Raw genomic sequence first — 15,464 nt, 5'->3', positions numbered from 1 at the left:
CGCGTGAAGTCCAAAGACGAACAGCACGCTACAAAAAAATAAGAAAACTCAATTTGCTAAGAAGAAGGTAGCAAGCATAAAAATCAAACATGCCGAGGATCTTGAGGACACAACTCAAGAACAGGGAGTGGGCCCAGACAATGCTAGACAGCGCAGCAGAAGTAACCATAGCTCGCAAGATCCTGATGGATCATCTGGAGACAGTGGACTTGAATGAATGCATTCAGGTTGAGTCTGTCGACACCAGGGTTAGTGTACCCCACAAGTTATATGAAATAACACTCCGGATGGAAGGGGACAAACCAAGGAAAATAAAAGCGCTCTTTTGGGAAAAGCTTTCTGAAGGCTATGACATTCTTCTAGCTGAACAAGACTGGCCACCTGAATTTGTTAGGGAGTGCCCACATAATTATGTCAGCCTTCTCAAATCATATTCCTATTCATAAAAAATACACCTATGCCAGAAAATGGGCTGTGGCCCAGGCTCCAGCATTATATAAAAATCATGTGGGATGGGATGAGGACTCTCCTCACCATAAAATCCAGTTAAAAAATCAACCTACTGCACAGAGGCAGTATCCAGTTAAGCAAGAAGCTAAGAAACAAGTCAGGGAGATTTTAAATCAACTTGAATACCAAGGGGTAATTGAAACATGCACCTCATCAATGAACAATCCTTTGTTTCCTGTCTCCAAACCAGACAATTCATATTGTCTAGTTTTGGATTACAGACATTTAAACTCCTGTTGCAAAACATTTGCAGTACAAAATGCACACAGTGCAGCACTGATGAATAACATCATGCGGAAGAAATATAAAACCACATTAGACATTTCAAATGGGTTTTTCTGTCAAAACATTGCACCTGGAAATAGGCATCTGACCGCTTTCTCAATTATGGGGACACAGGGATTCAAGAATAGCCCAGGTTTATTTTCAGCCAGAGTAACAGAGTTACTACAAATATACGATGATGAGGCATTATCATATGTCCATGACCTCTATATTACAGATGACGACTTGGACAGGCACTTGAAAAGAGTGAATACCATAATACTTGGGTTTGCTTCTGAAGGGTATAAATTCAATTTTAAGAAATCACGAATTGCCCACCTAAACGTCCTATTCTTAGGATACGAACTATCGAGTGAAGGCAAAAGCCTGGCAGCAAACTTTCTAGAGAAATTTGCGCTGCTCCAACCTCCAAAATCGCTGAAAAACGTAGTCAATTCTAGGTTTCCTGAATTTTGGAAGAACTTCTGTTCCAAACTATGCAGAAAGGGTTAAACCTCTCTACGAACTGATTAAACCTGATTTCAAACCAAAAAATTGGACTCATACACACACAGAAATTTTGCGTTCAATACAAACAGACATGTTAGTAAAAACACAGTTAGAGACACGCAACAATGTGGGCAATCTTGTGATCTGAGTCATCCTAGGGAGATGCGGATTCACGTACCTGATCTTTAATGAAGGTGAAAAGGTACCAATAGCATACAAATCACACTTGTACACACAAGCTGAATGAAATTCACTTCTACAGAAAAAATTCTAACTGCAGTAGCAAGAGAAAACGCATAATGATCATTACACCTGTACCTGCTTTAGAAGCAGTGACAAAAGCAAGCATTCCCAATGCAAAAGCTTTACATCCGAGATGGATATAATGGGTTAACTCTCTTGCTGCAACAGACGTTGAATACGTCTTTGACCCCTATTTGAAGACACAAGAATTCCTACAATACGAATACGAATGTCCTCTGCCGACCGAAATTCTGCCTCTAGAACACTACGGCTGTATAATATATACAGACGGATCAGCACAACCCAAAATTAGGGGTAAACAAGCCTATAGTGCTGCGTGCGCGATTGTCAAAGGTCGCTGGCGAGAAGGTAAATTCAGACCTATGGTCACTAAAACTCAATCACTCGGAGACTGTACAGCTCAGCAAGCTGAACTACAGGCTTTCAAGATGGCGCTTGAAAATACCGATCGCGAATTCTCCACACTAATAGTGTGCGATTCGTATTACTGCGTCCAGTCTTACAATGAATATCTGCAGACCTGGGTTCAAAACGGTTTCAAAGATGCTAAAAGTGGCACAATTAAGCATAAAATGCTTTGGGAACAAGTAGTTCTATTACAGAAAGAACTACAAAAAACTCACGTGATTCATACACTGAGTCATCAATGTGATGGCGTTCACGTTGCAGGGAATTTATTGGCTGATGAGGCTGCGAAGGCAGCTTTGCAAACGGCTTCCGTAGCTACAATCACTCGCTCAAAAAGAGTAATAGACGGTGAAACGTTGCTAGCAGTAAAAGCCTCAATGAAAGGCAGCTATGCAGCGCTACCTCTCAACTATCCACTCACATATACATACATAATTGATGCAAACTCCGTTCCTTTTGCTCGAATCCCTGGAGTAGGGGACAGAGTAATCCCAAACAGGAACAAGAGAGCTGCTTTGGTACACGAAGCACATATAGGAGAGGGTCTGAGACATCGAGGACTCTTAGAATCTCTAACAGAACTAGAAAAGATGTACTGGTGGCCAGGAATGAGTGGCCAGGTTTACGAATTTGGAATTAACTCCGATACCTGTTACAGTTATCATAGTTTTGAAGACCACCAGATACCTGACTACAGTGTAGCCAGTCCAGTTCAGACACCATTGTTAGACAGCATTAGACTATCTAAACGCAGACGTCACCATGGACGAATGCGGTCCCACAACAACTAAGACAAGTTTCATTTGGGTGTGGCCACAGCGCTCTGCTTACGCCAGAACTGTTGTAAAGGATTTGCGAGTCTTTATCGGCACATACGCAATCGGCACGCTACATTCTGACCAGGGTCCTGCTTTTAGCTCTCGAGGTTACAAGGAGGCCATGGCTAGCTTGGGCGTTGCATTGCGGTATTCAAGTCCCTTCCATCCTGAGGATAATGCGGTAGTGGAAAGAAAAAACATTGACATAAAGCAATCCATAACAGCTAAGGTATTAGGTTCGGGTGATGGGTGGGTCAAACATCTAATAAGTGCCCAACGTAATCTGCCAAGAAATTCTCTGGGTAGAATCACTCCCTATGAATTAATGTTTGGTACTAGAATGATAATCGAAGATCTCGATTGTCAAACTTCCGTGGTGGAACAAAAACCCTTTGATGTCAAAGATCGTTTGGCTTTCTTACTGGACTTAAATGAAACAAGAAGAAGTCTAAGTAACACAACACAAAAGCCAACAGCCACTGAAGAAAAACCACCTGTCCCAGCAAGATCGATCTGGATTCCAAAGATTTGGGATCTAGTCAGAGAAAAGATCGCGGTGAAGAAGGAATTTGGGCCTTTGTACAAAAAAGCAGTACCTGTCTTGGCAATACACGGAACAAGATCAGTGTTACTACCGCCCCTTGCTGGTAAATGGGAGAACAGAGTTGTATCGATCGACTTTGTAAAACCACAACATGTGGCCGATAATAAGTAGTAGGCCCAGTGGACTCCCAAGATGTAGCAGACTTCCAAATCTTGCTACAATCCAAGAGGTTCAAAGTGAAAGACTGATCACCTTTGATAAACCAGCAGTGAGAAAAGAAGGACTATACAACAAAGCCATTGAACTCGTGCCTCTTGAGACCCAAATAACAGTTTGTCAAGAAACTCCTGTCTACAATGATATAGCCTCTGATTATACAAATATAAGAAAGGAAGAAGCAGCTGCAACAATTCCAAGCAATCCTGATGCTATTCCAACAATTGACAGAACTGCCTCCGGCTATTTCATCAACTTTGATAATTTTTCTGAGGATTCCAGTGAACCTGAAGATAAGCTAGCAACTAAAACTTTCGAAGTAAAAATAAAAGAACTCTTTCATCAACTTGAGAAAACATATCTGGTCTCACCATGGGTTGAATTTTGGATTGGGTTTTGTGTATTTTTTCTCTTGCTTTGGCTCATTCTTGTTTTAAGTTTGGGACGATTCATAGATGGAAAATATAGTACAATGGACACTGCAAGTCGAAAAATCAACTTGGTCCTGAAACCTCACAAATCTTCCCATCGTGAAAAAAGAGATCGGGCATCAGTGAACATCACAGCCGTTCCTATACCTGGTGGTATAGCATGGGACAGAACTGATTATGACATCTATGGCCCGGTAGAACTTCTGAGGATTTCACACAATTCAAGATCTCGTTAAGTGACTTTGTATCACCAAACACATTTGCTGATAATTGGGTCTTTGAAACTGTTAATAACATGATGACAGACTTAGAGATGTCAGCTAAATTTACAGAGCATGAATACTTACAAGGTTCATCAGAGTATGAACAAATGTATTGCTTTAATCATTATGGTCACCATTATTTGCATAAATCTGCAAGCCCTAGAAATGTTTTTAATTATAATCAATGGGAACATTGTCCAACGCCGCCAAAGAGCAGCTCAAATGCATTTTTTGAAAAATTTCAGTACTTCCCAGGGTTTAATGTGACAAATCCAGAAACGTTTATTTTAAAAATGAAAATAAGACAGGAATGAAAACAATGTTGACCAATACTAAACACATTTATTCTGCAAACTTTTTTATGCTCAGCTGTCTACATTAGGTTTTAACTTCTGGAAAGACAACATTGAGGCAAAAACTGTCTGGGGCACAAAAGTCTGGCAGGTCCAAGGTTTAGAAGCCCTGTTCATACCAGAACAAATAATGTTTTTTAATGACACTGTTCAGCAAACTTCTTGTCTTGGCTTAGCTAAGATAAAAGATTTAAATAAACCGTCTATACCTAAATCCACATCTGACAGTGATAATACTACAGAACAGGAGGTAGACGTACCATATATTTTGAAACCAAACAGAACTAATCCTGATTGGAAGAAATGATTAATCTGGCCCAGAGACTCTAATAACTGTCAAGATAGATTCCTGAACAAAACACAGGGGTTAAAAATGAACAGGCCAGATCCAAGATACTCCCAGAGACAACATCCAGGGATAGTACCTACTTATAGTGTAGGAAAGTTATGCCTTGAGTGGTTAAAGAAATCAACACTTCCGGAAATCAAACAACACCTTATCTTTTCTTAAAGAAGGCAATGATTTTCGGTATTTCTAAATGGGGCCTCGCAAACCACGTCAAAAACGTTTCATATACGCCGGTATATATGCTGCGTACAACGAAGCATGGAAAGTGACGCAAATAGAAACTGCAGAAAGAATACGAGAAATTGATCGTATTCATTTAGAGAAAACACTCTCTGTAGTGGACAATGGGTCAACAACTCTGTCCTCCAGAATATATTCTTTGGACAGCATTGTATCCTCTGCAATTGACCTAATAGAGCAGGACTTGCTGATGTTACAACATGGCCAGTCTCAATTACGTTCTATAATGCCGTTAGGCTGGACGTTACAAAATCTACGTTCAGGCTACGTGCCATGGCGTCTAATCAACACAACGGCATTGTTTGCTGTATTAACCTTACAGATAAACAAATCTCTTTGGCACAAAAAGGAGCAGACTATACGCTGTTGAGCATTGAAAAACTGGAAAGATTGACATTAACAGTTTCTGAGAAGCCTGTCATTGAATGGATAATACATGGCACCATTACGATACCAGTGACAATTTTCCAATTTCAGTATTGTCTACAGCATATACCAGCGGGCCTGTATGAAAGGTTGGGTAAAGAATACATTAAGTCGACCTGGACTTTACCATACACACACAAATGTTGGAATAAGGGAAAAGAGGTATTCCTTAGTGGTAATAATTGCAAGAACTCACTAAGCGGTACACTTTTGTGCAAAGGTATTAATTTACACGGAGCCTGTGACGGTTCTGCAAATAACCTTTCATGCCATCTGCATGGGACACCCTCCACAGTGATAGAACCAATTTTCAGGCAACTATCCAATGGCAGTTACGTTATGTTGAATGATCACAGCTGTTGTGGCATGTTGCAAGGAAAAGCTTATCTTGTTAGTGTGTCGTCCATGGTCACTTGTTGTATCCAACACACACTGCAGACAGAGGGACGGACTTATGGCCTTCACTGAATATCTCTTCTATACGAATTGATACTTTAAGCAGAATGAAAGTCATTCTTTTACAAAAAAAGTGCCACTGACCTCGTCTAGAGAAACGTATGATATGCAAGTTGCAAGGTCTTCTGCAGAGGTACATGCATTATTATCAACAAACTGCCCAGTACATTTCGCAGAAATGTTAAGTCAAATCTTCAACATGTCCGATACCAGCGGCATCGCACATGTATTTAAGCCAATTTTTTCAGGACTGTTACCACCATTTGAGGCAGTCCTCGGCATTTTTCCAAATTTCGTGCACTCTGTTTTTGGCGGACTACCTCTCATATTGGGACTCGTAGCTGGAATTCTATTTTTATTCCTTCTGCTCTGATATGGCAAGTCCAGTGACCAGCGATACCCGGACCCCCATGGAACAAACCCGTCTTGCCATACGGTATCGTGAGAGAATTACACAGATTCTTGGCTTGGCTCTTTGTGAGATCTGAACATGACCTGGTTTCTTTCGTTCAGACCAATCTGGCAAGATTTCATCTTACCTGTTCTACGATGCCTGCTTTGCGGAGAGGAATGCGCGTTGGACATCTGTCTTACACTTCCATCGGATGTTTACGCTTTGCTAGGTCCGGTAACGACTCATGCATCGTGTTGCCCCCAACAGCTGCCAATTCTGATGACGGCATTCATTGAGGTCTCACCAGTAAGTCTGACTGAGGGTGAGACACGAGGATCTACAGGCACACAGGTACCATCTGATGTGAACACTGCTAATTCGGCACCTGGCGCTGACGGCACTGCTTCTCATCTATGCTCATTTGATGAGCTTGATCAAGTAGTTCCACTTTCACCAACTGTGGTAGACACATTTTTGCCAGCCTAGACGATCTGATGTTTTCTCCTGACACTGAGAATAACTTTTGATTCATGCACACAACGCTCCATGAACTCTGAAATTCGGCCTTCATTTTCTCAAAACAAACCGTATAACTTGGGAACTTTTTCTGCTAATACAAATTTGAACTTTTTCCAGAAAAGACCTTTTGGCACAGACTAATCTGCTTAAAGTAGAACTATTCTTAGAGAACAAGAAATTCTTTTGAAACACTTTCCTCAAGAACCAATTTTTTTGGCCTTGTCCCCGATACTACAAACTATTGATAGGCTGTCATGTTATAAATGGTCTCGACCTTGTTTTTCTGTATTCTAGAGTCATTTTCATGAATGTAATTATATGATTAATTCACTTCCTTAAATGCATACTGTAGAAATGCTCATTTTTCATGTACAACTAGTTCAAGTGCATTTTTATGTATTTTGGGGTGGGATTGTAAACACTAGCTTTAGATATGTTCAATGCTTATACGTTTAGATTTATTGGACTTAAGACCGTGGAGTGGGTGTTGTAAATGAATCTCGGACCCTAGTGTAATTGTCCCGATTCATGCCCTTATATAGGTATAATTCACTCAAACCTTATATAGGCATAGAAATCATTACCATACTTGGACTAAGCCTATGCAGCCCAAATACGGCATGGCTACTTCCACTAAGTTCCAAGAATCAACAACAATTTCTTGAAAAAACCCGCCTTCAGCAGCTAGGCACTTCCCCCTGCTTGCATATTAATTTATCCAAGAACTCCTGGAATTTTCAAGGAATTAAGCCTTTGAATGACGTTATTAAGTCCAATCATACGTCAAACTCTGCACCTTCAAGGTATAAATATGACCTAATTCCTGCGAAAATTGTAAAAACTCTTGCAACGGAACTGGCAGGACCCCTTGAGATTGTTTTTAACAGATCGATCGCTGAGGGTAAACTTCCGAAAGAATGGAAAGACGCACAAGTCATGCCAATCAGGAAAAATTCCAAACTTCCACCAGATGTTATTACAAACTATCGGCCCATCTCCTTGCTTCCATTATACAGCAAGCTGCTGGATAAACATATTAATAAACATCTCTCATCTTTTGTTGAGATCTCTAACTGCTTAGATCACACCCAGTCGGGCTTCCGCCCCCGTCATAGTACGGAATCTGCCTTGGTGAACGTCTTAGACGATATTAGAATGCTGCCGGATGGGGGTCGAGCAGTTATTCTTATACTGCATTTGCGAGGGAGAATTGATGAGGACGAGCTATTTTTAGGTCCTACTCGCCTTTTCTGGCGAGTAGTAAGACAAACTAACTTTTGTCCTCTGTCTTTGAAAATGGAGCAAAAGTGACAAGATAACAAGATTTAAAGGTATTTTTATTTTTATTGTTCACAAAGGGAATGAGCAATAAAGATGCCTTTAAATCTTGTTATCTTGTCACTTTTGCTCCATTTTCAGAGACGGAGGTCAAGTAGGTTGCAGTTAGGTCGGGGGGATTTTCCAAAGTACTAGACCTGCAGGACTAGTTCCATTTTTCGGTTTATTTGAGCACTGCAAAAATACATTGTATCCTTAACTAGGACCATTCAAACATACCACTGTAGTCCAACCCGACCTCACACGAAATGTACTTGTCAGTTCATCATAATGCGCAAATTAATGCAAGGATAGATGGCTTTAAAAAGGTAAACACCAGAGAGATAAGGTGCGTTGATGATGCAGCAGAATTCCACATTTTGCGATGGTGGGGGGCTGAAGCAGAAGAGGCTGTCCGAGCGGCCATTACAAGCGTGTGGACGGCACTGAAAATGAGAAAAAAAAGTGCTTTGAGTCCTTTAAAGGAAAGAGTGTAAATCCACCCGTAAACGATCCAATCCTGGTGGACGTGGCCGAAAGGGGACAGGGTGGCAACCAGGAGGGATTGAAATGCCTCCTGTGCAATCATTGCACTGCCTTTGGCATAATTTGTGACACCAAACGACGTGCACAAATGAAATCTGCAGGCGAGCTGAGACAGGGCTTTGGAATCCATATTGATTCCAAGAAACCTCTGCATGGCAGAGCAGCGCCAGCGCTGCTTTCGCCAGGCCGAGACCTAAAAATCGTGCTCTAGAAGTTGCCCACAGATAACATCTCTAACATGCAGTGTCAGTCAGTCGATTGCCCCAGACCTTACCCCTCTCATAAGGACACTGTTGTTTTTTTACCGACTATTTCAGTGCTGGTATAGTCCACACTGCAAGGTCTACTGTACAGCGATTTTCCTTGGTTTTTTTTGCAGAGTTTGTTGTATGTATAAATAAAAAGCCAACATTTTTCTTTGCACAACTTGTTTATAAATTGAATCGCACTCATTCGGTTGAGCTTTTATTGTATTGCAATTTGGGACATACTGCACACCGCTCTCTCCCCTAACCCCCACCACGTACTCAAATGCCCTGCTTTACCCTACCTATGTTTATTTTGTCAAAAAAGTCTTTGTCAATGAGCTAAAGTCTTTGTTTAGCACACTGCCATACCCCATTCACTCGCAAGGCACACAACACACATACAGTCTCTGGAAGCCCGGTCCCTCCACTCCGGCAAACAAAAAACATAAATAAACCATTTACAGCGCCAATAGGTCTAACTTTTAGAAATGCGAGACCTATTGCATTGCAAATGCTTGTTTAGTATGTTGATCAGGGCCAGCTGGTCGCCTGTGTCGAAGGTCCAGGACCAAGCGGTCAGGGGTCATTCTTGTAGTTGAGGAGTAGGGCGTTATAGACTGCTGCCTATGTCAGGCCTCCTTACACAGTTATTGCACTTATAAAACTTGTTAGCTTAGATATTTTCACTTGGTTCTGTGTTGCTTTGTAATGTTTGACAATGTCTCTAGGATAACGTATCTCCTTTAGTGCCAAGTCTATCTGTTTCCATGCTTTAGGCATAAAGTGTGAACAATGTCCAGCAGCAGTAAGTGCCAGTGATGAAGCTTGTCTCCTTGGAGCAGGGATTCTGATACCAGGTCCTTTCTGGCAACAACAGGACCAAAGAAGTGACACAGTTGTCTGTGTTCTTGTTTGTGATACTTGGGGCTGGTGCTCACAATCCTGATGTGTGGCTGGTACGTTTAGTCTGGGCACGTGTGGCAGGTACTGTAGTGACACTTTTTTTGTAATTAAGACCACACTCTACATATCTACACTTATTTATTGCACTCTCATCCCTACAGGTGAAACTTCAAGAGTGGTGGTGGCTTCTGAAGAAAGAGGAGGGACATTTTCTGGAGTCTAAACTCAAGGAAGAGGAAAGATATAAAAGCATGAGGGTGAGTGGCTGCTGTGAGTGCTGTGTCTGTATATGTCTGTGCCCAGTCCTTTGTGTGGTCTCTTAAAGTTCAAGACACACAGAGGCTGATGAGTCACACTACAGACTGGGTCGTGGGCCCCACCAAATAAATATACTGACCGGAGTCATTGCACCTGGATATTGGGGCTGAAATCGGTCAAGGGCTCGTCCTAAAAAAACATGAAATCAAGGATTAATCTTCTGACCTTAAGGTAGTACTTGCGTACTCACATGGTGCGTGTGTGCAGTGGGGTGGCATTATCTGGCTGGGAGTACGTACCAGCAGGTATCTGTGCATATATGTGTGTGTGCGTGTTCACGCTTAGGTGTACGTGTCTAAGTATGTGTTTATATATGGATGGCCCTGTAGTTATTTTTGGGAGTACATGCATGTCTGCGGGTCCCAAAATCTGTCTGTTTTTTGGGCATAGATTACTGCGTGTGTGTTTCTGCATATTCATATATAAATTTTGAGCCTCAGAGTGTACAAATACATGTCCTTCTCTTTATGCATGTGTGTTTGAGAGTTGTGTATGTTTTTGTCTGGATTATTGGCTGTGAGTTTGTACCTACTTCCGTGAATGCCCGCCTGTGGGCTTGTATATCACAAGGTCTGGTGTTATTTGTGAGTGTGCAAATACATGTGTGCATCTGTGAGTTTGTGACGTGTATGCATAAGCCTGGAGTTATACATCAGTGAGATTTTATATGCAACTGTGTGTGAGTATATATGTATGAATGTGTGTCTCTGAGTCTGTGCATGCATGGACTGTAGATATCCATCTATGAGTTTGTACAAGGTTTGTGTGTGAGTATATATGTATGAATGTGTGTCTCTGAGTCTGTGCAAGCATGGACTGAAGATATCCATCTTTGAGTTCGTATAATTTTTGTGTGTGAGTCTGCAAATTAATGTGTGTGTCTGTATGAGTGTGTACCTCTGGGTGTGTGTATGTATGGAGCTGGAGTTATCTATCCATCATCAGACTGGTGTAAGCCCCTTCCTAAGCCAAGGTTTTAGCAATGTAACCATGCTACAGTATTGTATATACATCATCAAACCACAGAACATCCAACAGAGTTCATAAAAGTGATACATCAAGCATGGAAGCTCCAACATTGTGTAGATGAGTTTCAACCCATGAATAGTTCATCTAAACCAAATGCCCTCTAATCGTAGCACGTTTCGGCACATGTACATTCCCTTCTTCAGGACAGATGCATTTCTAATTCTAGAAATCCCATGCGCACAACTCCGCTTCAGCCACTGACTTTGGACATTCTCTGTTCTTCTCAATCCTCATTGCAAGGATTTCCTGCAAAAGTCTCATTACTCTGCCATAGTTTGACGTGTCACATTTGATGCCTTCATTAGACCTCTCACAAGGATAGGCCACAGCTGAGTGGAATGTCTCAGGATAACTAGTGCACTTAACCCTGCCCCAGGACGGAAGAAAGGGCAGGCTGGTAACGTGGAAGTCCCTTCAGCAGTGGTGCACATTTATCACCACTGTGACACTGCCATTGATAGTAATATTTAAGCGTTCAACATGGGTATCTATAGTGATAAAGTTAACAAGGGTGTCATTGCCATAAACATTTCATGGTATCTGATAAACTCTCCCACAGTTTTCCTGAAGTGTTTTTCCGAATGCACACTCTTCATTCTTTAGTGGTTGTTACCTCACTTGCCGCTATACCTCCTTATATTATTGACAGCTGAGTGCCTGTTCATTGCTGTAAAACACTGTGACCAGATCATAGCTCTGCGCACCAGGTTCAGGGTTTGAGCACTGCCAGACCCCAAGATCAGGGGGAGGAGGGACACCGGTCAGGGAGGGAATAAGGATCATGCTAGTTGAGGTTGTTTGCCTCTAGTGCCCTGAGGTCTGTCCCACTATGGCGACAAAACGGGCCAAGGACATCTTTCTGCACTTAACTCCGAGGATAGCAAGGTCGAGCAGTCAGAGTCTTCTGACGGAGGTAGAGGGCGCGGCAGGTACTCAGAACTCAACACTCAACCAGCAGACACAATAATGTTATGTCGAGCCCAGGACTTATTTTTAGTAGGGAAGAAAATGCTTTAAGCCCACAACAAAAAAATACCACCCAGTTCAATAAAGGTACAATTACATGGTTGTACTGTACGAGCCCCAGAATAGCGCAGCAGACCTGTTGACCTCTACCCTCTGTAGGAGTTCTAATGACTAAGGTCCCTGGTATGTCGTATCGGCATAGGTATTAATCAAGCACAGACTCTGGGTTACCCCGCTGACTACTGTGTAGATCAGTTCAGTGGCTTTTGCCTCAAAGAGTCACATGGGTAAAAACTATATTGCTCAGACTGCAGATTTCTCTGCCCTTCTATACCTACTCGGTGGTGGCGTGCTCGGAGTACCCGTTCCTGAAGCAGAGGCTTCGGTTGTGCAGTGCTGTGGGGCAGCCTTCTACTAGTCAATGACTGCTAGCACTAATCAGTTTGTCAGGTCTCCACGGTGCCACTTGTCTTTGACAGATGTGGGCCTTCAGGACAGTTGCTCACAGTTGCTCTGTGATAAAAGTTGGCGCTGCAGGGTCGGGTCTTCAGCAAATGGTCGTCATTGGCAGTTTCGACTCCCAGCCCTGACCAGTGATCCAGTGATCGTTGATGGTGAGTCTTCTAAGGGAAGTTCAGACGTCCGGCACCAACAACACGATGTTGATTCTCCCTTGAATGGTTTGGTACAGCTCACTATAGGAACAGCTTGTATTCTAGTTCCTATTTCCCTAATAGGTTCTGCGCTTTTGGATAACATACACTATAGGTTTGGCGTAGGACTGAGTCAGTATGCCCCTATCACGTGAGCTAACCTTGTTTACTGTAGTGTATTTCAGCTAGCTCACAGGGCCACTAGAAACTTCTTGAAAACAAGAAGGGAAAAGCTTTTGGCAACCATATGACATGACAACCCTGATCCCTCAGAATCGTGGAAACACTAGTCAACGTTTTGCTCAGTCAATCGTGCATGCTTTGGTTTCTCAGAGTTACATAGAAATAACAGACTGGCGTTTCAATAAGTATTTATTGAACAGTCGTATTTCTCGTGTAAGAGATATGAGCTGTTACAATCGTAAGATAGTATGCCAGATATAGAATGCACAGCATTATAAGCATAAAGAAATAGTGTTGCTGTAGCATTGTTCAGTACTTATGAAATACATTCGTATATATAAAAGATTGCTAAAAATATGAATACTCACGAGATGCGTCCCTAACTAGTTCTACCTGAATGTACCTAACCTGAGTGTAGGGTGAGGGGAGAAGTAGGTGTGGTATTCTGTAGGATATTTAGCTATATACTGATATGCCAATAGTCCCTCTAGGGTCTAGTCAGCTCCATACCTGAGAATGAAAGATTTGTGGTATTTCTGTCCTGGTCTCTAACTCTAACACCCCGCGAGGGAAGTTAGAACACTGCGCGCTGGAGTCTCTGCATGCAGGATGACAGCGTCTCTGGTCCGTGCGTCAGGCCGGGAAATACGGGCTCCTCTGAAATCGAGGTCTCCTCTAGTTTGCATGGGCAAAGGGTGGTATATTTATACCCTGAAGGTGCAATGGGTGGTTAGCATTGACGTAATGTCGGACAGGGGAAGACATCAGGAATGAACCCTGGGGAATAGCGGTTCATGCATAATAAATGAGTTCTTGGAGAAATCAATAATACCTGAGAAGAAGGGTCTGTTTCTTGGAACTTGTTACGTAGGGGGTGGACGAATGTAGGTGAAAAGCCGTGCCTGTATTTGGAGTGCTTAATGAGGACTGGGAAATCTATGCCAAAATAAGGGCAACGTGGATTGTGCCTATATAAGGGCATGCTTTAGTGTAGCCTATATTAGGACACCTGTACGAGACAAAACAAACTCAGGGGGACCCCACAACACAGATTGCTCCTGTCCTCTCTCTGACGGGCAGTCAACCTTCTCTGAGTGTTTCTCATGCTGAGAATATGTTGGGCTTCTCTGAAAGAGTACAGGCTGTACTCTCTCATCACGTGACTCTCTCCTTCCTTCTCTCACCAGTCCGGCTTGTAGGTGCTAGGCAGACCCTTGGCTCTTCCAGCAAGCAGTGCACATTTCAGGAGATGTTCCCTAACCACTGGGAGACAGATGTTATGCCTATATTAGCCCTAGTCACACTGCAAATCCAAGTACCGTACAAAGCGCTCCCGTCCTTGGTCAAGAAGAACTTGGAATTCAAACAAAATGGGGTAAATTGAGTCCTACTTTATTGTACTCATTTTGCAGACGGGGGACCCAGATCCACTCTCTAAAGCTTTTGGAACTGGTTTAGTTTATCAAATGCCATTTTTTGGAGGTTTCTCAGACACAGCCTTTGTGCAAGGTGATGAAAATCACAATAGGCAGCAATGATGCTCGCTTCCGCAGAAGTACCCAAAACAGGGGCAAAAAGAATTGTGAGATCTCTTCACCGGAAGTCATCAGCCTTCCTGAAGCTGTTGTAAGGGACAAATGAAAGGACAGGTTCTGCCTAGTAAATTCCTGTCCTAAGTAAAGAAACTGCTTATTCACCAATCACCTTTACCTTCTACTAAATGGCAGTGCGCAGGAAGAGCTAATCCGCAGCGCTTTGCTGACAAGGACTTAAACTTAATTTTCAGATGCAGTCCTGTCCCATCCTCACTCACTTTAGTGTCCGGATCGCCACCCTCAAGCCACAGAAATGCAGCCAATACACGTCCAATGCCAATACTCGGATCATTCAGAGGGTGTGGCCCTCAACCAATAGTGTGAGTGACTATATTTTTTTCACACGCTACACTGATGGGTGTTCTCTGGTGAAGGAGCTTTTCTTAGTGCAACTGTTCTAACATGTGATATAGTTATCATTGTTTTCTATTCACTGATGTGCCTGTATATATTAATTTATTTACTAAGTTGCCACTGAAGAAGGGACCCACAAGACATCCCGAAATGCATGGGCTATTTACAACTGAACTTAGGGCTGATTGTTTCTTTCATATACTGAATGATGTATTTTTGAATAATGTTTTGAAAAAATGCTCTAGTAACTGTATGTTTGTAAAAAATTAAGTTACATGTTACTATGCATGATGAAAATTACTGTGAATCAACAGGAATACATTGTAACAGAAAAAATTGAAAAAGCAGTAGATCATTGTAAATTCTTTAGGTTGTGCGCAGCTAAGT

General features: G+C 42.3%; 1 protein-coding gene across 1 annotated transcript in view; it reads left to right on the top strand.

Annotated features, from left to right (window-relative positions):
- Window positions 1-15,464, top strand: part of LOC144752395 (E3 ubiquitin-protein ligase TRIM39-like) — a 182,629-nt gene that overhangs the window by 41,833 nt on the left and 125,332 nt on the right. Inside the window, exon 2 of the mRNA XM_078640329.1 lies at window positions 10,141-10,236. Within this exon, the coding sequence (XP_078496455.1) occupies window positions 10,141-10,236 (96 nt within the window). The remainder of the gene's footprint in view (window positions 1-10,140; window positions 10,237-15,464) is intronic.

This window comes from Lissotriton helveticus, chromosome 5_1, assembly GCF_964261635.1.
Source record: "Lissotriton helveticus chromosome 5_1, aLisHel1.1, whole genome shotgun sequence".
Taxonomy (NCBI): Eukaryota; Metazoa; Chordata; class Amphibia; order Caudata; family Salamandridae; genus Lissotriton; species Lissotriton helveticus.
This window is presented reverse-complemented; position numbering and strand designations above follow the sequence as displayed.